The sequence below is a fragment of the Gymnoscopelus braueri genome, assembly GCF_963280865.1.
Source record: "Gymnoscopelus braueri genome assembly, chromosome: 4".
NCBI lineage: Eukaryota > Metazoa > Chordata > Actinopteri > Myctophiformes > Myctophidae > Gymnoscopelus > Gymnoscopelus braueri.
Window position 1 is genome coordinate 1255923 of NC_137605.1, and position 7500 is coordinate 1263422.

The 7500-nt window shown below is 40.2% G+C and overlaps 1 protein-coding gene and 1 pseudogene across 2 annotated transcripts in view; both read right to left on the reverse strand.

Annotated features, from left to right (window-relative positions):
* LOC308084327 (protein NLRC3-like) overlaps positions 1-7500 on the reverse strand; it is a 297537-nt pseudogene that overhangs the window by 154377 nt on the left and 135660 nt on the right. The gene's annotated exons all lie outside the window — the stretch shown is intronic.
* Positions 1-7500, reverse strand: part of st14 (ST14 transmembrane serine protease matriptase) — a 56832-nt gene that overhangs the window by 30561 nt on the left and 18771 nt on the right. Inside the window, exons 4-8 of the mRNA XM_080427176.1 lie at positions 6079-6149; positions 4108-4277; positions 1897-1932; positions 1585-1813; positions 1114-1253 (exon numbers count right to left, since the gene is read on the reverse strand). Coding sequence (XP_080283302.1) covers positions 1114-1253; positions 1585-1813; positions 1897-1932; positions 4108-4277; positions 6079-6149 — 646 coding nt within the window. The remainder of the gene's footprint in view (positions 1-1113; positions 1254-1584; positions 1814-1896; positions 1933-4107; positions 4278-6078; positions 6150-7500) is intronic.

Below are 7500 nucleotides of genomic sequence, written 5' to 3' on the forward strand. Positions count from 1 at the left end.
CATGTAGAGGTTAGGGTATGGTTTAGGGTTAGGGTTAGACATGTAGAGGTTAGGGTATGGTTTAGGGTTAGGGTTAGACATGTAGAGGTTAGGGTATGGTTTAGGGTTAGACATGTAGAGGTTAGGGTATGGTTTAGGGTTAGACATGTAGAGGTTAGGTTAGGGTATGGTTTAGGGTTAGACATGTAGAGGTTAGGTTAGGGTATGGTTTAGGGTTAGGGTTAGACATGTAGAGGTTAGGCTAGGGTATGGTTTAGGGTTAGGGTTAGACATGTAGAGGTTAGGTTATGGTTTAGGGTTAGGGTTAGACATGTAGAGGTTAGGGTAGGGTATGGTTTAGGGTTAGGGTTAGACATGTAGAGGTTAGGTTAGGGTATGGTTTAGGGTTAGGGTTAGACATGTAGAGGTTAGGTTAGGGTATGGTTTAGGGTTAGGGTTAGACATGTAGAGGTTAGGCTAGGGTATGGTTTAGGGTTAGGGTTAGACATGTAGAGGTTAGGTTAGGGTATGGTTTAGGGTTAGGGTTAGACATGTAGAGGTTAGGGTATGGTTTAGGGTTAGGGTTAGGGTTAGGGTTAGACATGTAGAGGTTAGGTTATGGTTTAGGGTTAGGGTTAGACATGTAGAGGTTAGGTTAGGGTATGGTTTAGGGTTAGGGTTAGACATGTAGAGGTTAGGTTATGGTTTAGGGTTAGGGTTAGACATGTAGAGGTTAGGTTAGGGTATGGTTTAGGGTTAGGGTTAGACATGTAGAGGTTAGGGTATGGTTTAGGGTTAGGGTTAGACATGTAGAGGTTAGGGTATGGTTTAGGGTTAGGGTTAGACATGTAGAGGTTAGGGTATGGTTTAGGGTTAGGGTTAGACATGTAGAGGTTAGGTTAGGGTATGGTTTAGGGTTAGGGTTAGACGTGTAGAGGTTAGGGTATAGTTTTCCCTATTTTATACTTAGTTGTGCGGCGATGTCACATACCGAAAAATAGCCGATCTACAAGCTCCCAACACATCGCAGTGCAGCGCGTTGTGAAATTGTAGGTCAGAATATTTTTTGGGCTATACAAACGTGTGTGTGTGTGTGTGTGTGCGTGCGCGTGTGTGTGTGCGTGTGACTCAGACCTGAAGAAATGTCGATGAGCTTGTAGACGGCGTTGAACCCCGGCCTCTGGGTGGCGCTGTCTGTGATCAGGTTGACCAGCATGATGTTACTGGAGGAGACCACCTGTAGAGGGTTACTGGGAGGAGTCTGACCACACTTCCTGTAAGAGAGACATTGACATGGTTTAGTGGGAGGAGTCTGACCTCACTTCCTGTAAGAGAGACATTGACATGGTTTAGTACATTGGTAAAACACATATCTATTGAAAAATACAGACTAATAAAGTGAACACTGGTTCCTAATGTCGCGTTAACATCCGGGGCTACAGGGTCAGCACTTTAGATGTTTTATTTTGTACATGTACAGAGAAATACAGGCTTTTAGCACGGATGTCCAGTGACTATTGGGGGGTCATAGATATGATAGTCTGGATCCAAGGCTAGCATTCATTCATTCATTCATTCATTCATTCATTCATAACGTGAACTCACTCAGTGATGGCCTGGGAGTCATCAGGACTCAGTGAGTCATAGATGGACACAAAGTCGTTGGAACAGTCGTCCTCGATGTGGAAGTGGGAGAATCGTAGAGAGATGGCGCGTTTGGGCGGGGCTCTGATCTGCCACTGACAGCGAGACTTAGACGGATATTTACTGGGAAACCCTGGAGACTGGAAGCTCTGCTCCTTGGTGTCTGCCTCCAGCCTGAAGAAACACTCCTCTGTAGAAGATATTAATATCATTATTATCATTATTATTATTATAGAAGCTCTGATTCTGTGGCATAAAGAATGATTTACTCACTGGCTTTAGGATTCCTGGCCATCCTGGGATCTGTTACTGTAGACAGACAGACAGACAGACAGACAGACACAGAGAGAGAGACAGACAGACAGACAGACAGACAGACAGACAGACAGACAGACAGACAGACACAGAGAGAGAGACAGACAGACAGACAGACAGACAGACAGACAGACAGACAGACACAGAGACAGACAGACAGACACACACACACAGTGTGTTTAGGTAACAGTGTAACAGCAGTATGTATATATAGTATATATAGTATATAGAGTCACATACAGAGTGATACATGGAGTATGAAATATTTGGGTTGCCCTTTTTTCCTGTTCCATTTCCGTGCTGTTATGAACCCCCCCCCCCCCCCCCTTCCCGGGAGGGGGGGGGGTGGGGTTCACCTTGCCCGCTGCAGCACCAACCCATACATCTCTGTCTGACTAACTGGGACACTGGCATCACATCATAACCCAAAGAAATGCCTTTAAAAGAGAGAGAGAGAGAGAGAGAGAGAGAACCCCCCCCAACCACTACCAATGATAAAAAGCCCTCCCTCTGAGTCACGAGGGGGGGGAGGGGGGAGGCTCCGCAGGCTTGGCCGGTGGCCAGGGGACGTGTGAACAGACCTACACAACACTATCATAGATCTGACAGACTAGTCTATGTAGATATCTATGATCATAGATCTGACAGACTAGTCTATATGTAGATATCTATGATCATAGATCTGACAGACTAGTCTATGTAGATATCTATGATCATAGATCTGACAGACTAGTCTATGTAGATATCTATGATCATAGATCTGACAGACTAGTCTATGAAGATATCTATGATCATAGATCTGACAGACTAGTCTATGTAGATATCTATGATCATAGATCTGACAGACTAGTCTATATGAAGATATCTATGATCATAGATCTGACAGACTAGTCTATATGAAGATATCTATGATCATAGATCTGACAGACTAGTCTATATGAAGATATCTATGATCATAGATCTGACAGACTAGTCTATATGAAGATATCTATGATCATAGATCTGACAGACTAGTCTATATGAAGATATCTATGATCATAGATCTGACAGACTAGTCTATGAAGATATCTATGACTATGATCATAGAGCTGACAGACTAGTCTATATGTAGATATCTATGATCATAGATCTGACAGACTAGTCTATATGAAGATATCTATGATCATAGATCTGACAGACTAGTCTATATGTAGATATCTATGATCATAGATCTGACAGACTAGTCTATATGAAGATATCTATGATCATAGATCTGACAGACTAGTCTATGAAGATATCTATGACTATGATCATAGAGCTGACAGACTAGTCTATATGTAGATATCTATGATCATAGATCTGACAGACTAGTCTATATGTAGATATCTATGATCATAGATCTGACAGACTAGTCTATGAACATATCTATGATCATAGATCTGACAGACTAGTCTATGAAGATATCTATGATCATAGATCTGACAGACTAGTCTATATGTAGATATCTATGTAATCTATGAAAAACTTTCATCTGCAACCCAGTCTTACAGTGGTGGAAAAGGTACTCAAATGTTATACTGAAGTAAAAGTATCAATACTGCAATGAAGAAATACTCCATTACAAGTAAAAGTCCAGAATTACACATTTACTTGAGTAAAAAAAAAAAAGTATTGGCATAAAAATGACCCAAAAAAAAGCACCTAAAGTAAAAGTACTCATTATGCAGAATGTCCCATTTCAAAAGTTTTTAAAAAATAGATATTTTGTAAATAGCAGATCTACGACGCATTGTGAGCTTGTAGATCTATATTTTCAAATGGTCTAAATGCATATAGGGCTGAAGTGGTTAATGTATGTTTTGTAATAATAATCAGAATCTGCAAAGTAACTAGTAACTAAAGTTTTCAAATAATTGTAAAAAATGAATTACAAATGTTTGCTTAAAACAAATATATAGAAGTAAAAGTATTGAAAATTTGAAATATTCCAGTAAAGTAAAAAATACCTAAAAACTGTACTTAAGTACAGTACTTGAGTACAGTACTTGAGTAAATAAGTTACTTTACGCCACTGCAATCTTATACAATAACAATATATAGCGCCGGGGGTCCCTGCTTCATCTGTCTCTCAGCTAAGGGGGTCCTTGGCCTAGGAAGAAACACACTGAAGGACCCCTGGTCTAGACTCACGTGAAGCGGTGACCTCACTGATGCGGATCTCCTGGCGACTCCTCTTGCCCTGCATACGCAGACCGCTCCACAACACCTCCTGCACCCGCTCCTCTGAGAACTCTGGAAGAACCTCCAGGTCGTCTGCTGGGACGTCAAACTGGGTCCAATGGTACGCTACCACGCCCTCACTGGAGAGGAGGGACAACACGGGTCCATTTAGGTTTTAACACGTTAAAACCTGATTCTACAAATGCCTTCTAATCTAAATACTTTTTTAATGGGTTAAGTTGGTGCAATTATGGATTTCCACATAATGAATTGATTGATTGATTTGAACAGGACATAACCCACGAATCCTACGTTGTCGTGGTGGAATGTCAAAATGTGGGTGTTTGGTCAAAATGTGGCGTTTTGCGAGACTGTTTGATGATTGGTCCTTGGTCTGAAGGACAGCCAATGAGATCACAAAGCCTTTTGTCCCATGGCTGGGAGGAGGGCAAGCGTCATATATCCCAGAACCAGTAGGTGGCGGTATGATGCTGCTACATAGGACTGCCAAATCAATCAACTAAATCTGAATGAATGTAGGGTCTCACTCAACAACAGAAAGGGTTCATGCATTAATGTCACTGTGACTGGGATACCTGCTTGTAATTTACTTATGTCACCGTTTTGTTTTTGTTTTTCCTTTCAGAAAATGGAGATATGACTGATATTGAACCAATGAAAAGTGTAAACAAGAGCTTGTGATCTCTTCTTGAAACACTACCCTTCCTCTTAGCCTTGCCTACTTGTTGTCATTGTATACGAGCTCTTGTTTTATTGGATCTTGTTTAGTCGATAGACTTATTAGTTTTATCTCTTGCTCATTTGATTTTCCTATTTTGTCTCATCTGTTGAAGACAGTAGGTAGCTGATATATGTCACTTTTACTTTAGCGCTAGTTATACTCTTAGTTGCTTGTTTTAGAAGAGAATGCACTTAATGCTTCTGGTGATTAGTAGTTCTTCCCTACCTATGTTGAATGCACTTATTGTGAGACGCTTTGGATAAAAGTGTCTGCTAAATGACTGCAATGTAATGTAATGTAATGTAATGTACTGTACTGTACTGTAACTAAATCATAACTACATCGGATCCATTGGAACAGGTTCTTTTTTTTTTTTACATTTCCTGTAACAGTTGTTCTGGACATAAGGCTTCGTCCTGACAGACAGAGACCATATTTAAAACAGGATTGAAGCATTATGAAACGTTGTGAACATTTCACAGGCAGTTATTCAGGTCAGGGCAGGAGGTTCACTGGCCAGCATTCCCACCCCACTTTGACCTTCTGACCCCATAAAACAACGTGCCCTGAGGCCACACACGCTCATTACACTGTTCTTCTCTTTACTGTCAAAACTGGGTTTTTTTTAAATCTCAACTCCCCCTGCCTCCCTGTCCTCTAACCCATTGGTTCTCAAAGTGGGGTCCTTGAGGGAGTTCCAGGGGGTCCCCAGCTAAATGATAGATACTTAGGAATCAAATGGACCCTTACAGGTCTGTAACTCTGAGAGTGTACACATGGAACCAAATGGACCCTTACAGGTCTGTAACTCTGAGAGTGTACACATGGAACCAAATGGACCCTTTCAGGTCTGTAACTCTGAGAGTGTACAAATGGAACCAAATGGACCCAAATGGACCCTGAGGGGTCCATTTGGTTCCATTTGTACACTCTCAGAGTTCAATTAACATTGATGTTATAATATAAATTGGGGTCCCAAAGATAGAAATGTCATTAAATGGGGGTCTGTAGCCTAATGCATGTCAAACTGGGGGTCCTTGAAATTAAAATGGTTGAGAATCACTGGTAGAACCATACAAATCTTCTCTTATGGGGGTCCCTGGCATATCTTTTCAAATGGGGTTCCGTGGGCTAGTAGGTGTCAAGTTGGCAGTAGGTCTTGTATATCTAGCTGAATGCAGTAGGTCTTGTATATCTACCTGAATGCAGTGACCACAGACTTGGTGTAGTATTTAGCCAGGAAAGGATCCTTCTTGTAGTTCTTCTCCAACTGGAATCAGAAGAGAAACAGAAATGATATGATTTATAATATATTATTATTATATTAAATGAGTCCAGTGTTAATCCATTCAATCCGGGAACACATCTGTGTTTAAAAAATATCAGATCTACAAGCTATGAGCTTGTAGATCTGATATTTTTGTTATATATTTTTGTGCAAATCTTTGAATATACATTTTCTAAAGCAATGTATGCATGTGGTTCTGACTTTGAGTTACAAATGTTCGATATGTTTGCTTTTATGAGAGAATCTCTTACGTTTCTCCCGCGTTTGTTAACAAAGAGAGGGGGGAATTGGAAAGTATGTGATATTTCCGGATCAGACTGTAGCAAATGCCAATGTTTCTTAAAGACTGACCGGATGTGATGGGAATGTGGGGAATAAGTAGTGATACAAGTAACTGAGAAGTTCTTTTGTAGTAAATCAGATCGGGGTTTCTCTAAAGCTGAATGAAACCCCTGCTCAACCCATTCTGTCGTAGCCCCTTTGAACAAATCGTAGTTTCATCTCACTGGATTTATTCATGTAGTCATCTGTTGTGTGACATATTCTTCGGAGTCTGTAAAATTGGCTTTTTGGCAGACCTTTTTTGAGGGTAGTGGGGTGTGCGCTCTTGGCCAACGATAATGTGTTCCTGTCTGTGTATCTTGTATGACAATAGCCCCTCCTTTATCTGCAGGCTTAATTACAATATCTTTGTCATTTGCCAAAGTGTCTAATGTTAACCTTTCTTCTTTGGACAAAGTGTATGAAATGCGACTTGGCTTCACATGCATTTTCATAATGTCTTGCTCAACAATCCTGCAAAAGGTATTTATAGAGGGATTAGTCACAAAGGGACAGAAAGTAAAGAAATGTCTCAATTTGATTTGCTTAAAGCGTTTGAACAAATCCACCTTTAAACCAAAGATGTTCACACCACTGGCAGGTACAAAAGACAGTCCCTTAGAAAGAAGAGACAACTGAGTGTCTGTGAGTTCTTTGGATGATATGTTAATTACCGTTTCCTAATTTTGACTAAATCAACTGTAGATTTAGTCCACTAAAACTAAAACAATTCAGGTGATTAAAATATGAAAAAACTCTAAAGATTTTTTTTTTATATCTATGACTATAAAAGCACATCAAAATGAACACTTAATATCTCATATATTTACATATATTTCATATACAAAGATATTCACAGAATGTTATCAGTACAGAACAGCTGTAGGTGGAAGACAGAGAACAACTTGTGAATATTAAATTGTGTATTTTTACTGTAGGGAGCTGATATTCAAATTTTTTCGGCTAATGTTCCTCAGAATAGGGATGCTGGGGTTCAGGTAGTTAATGTAAA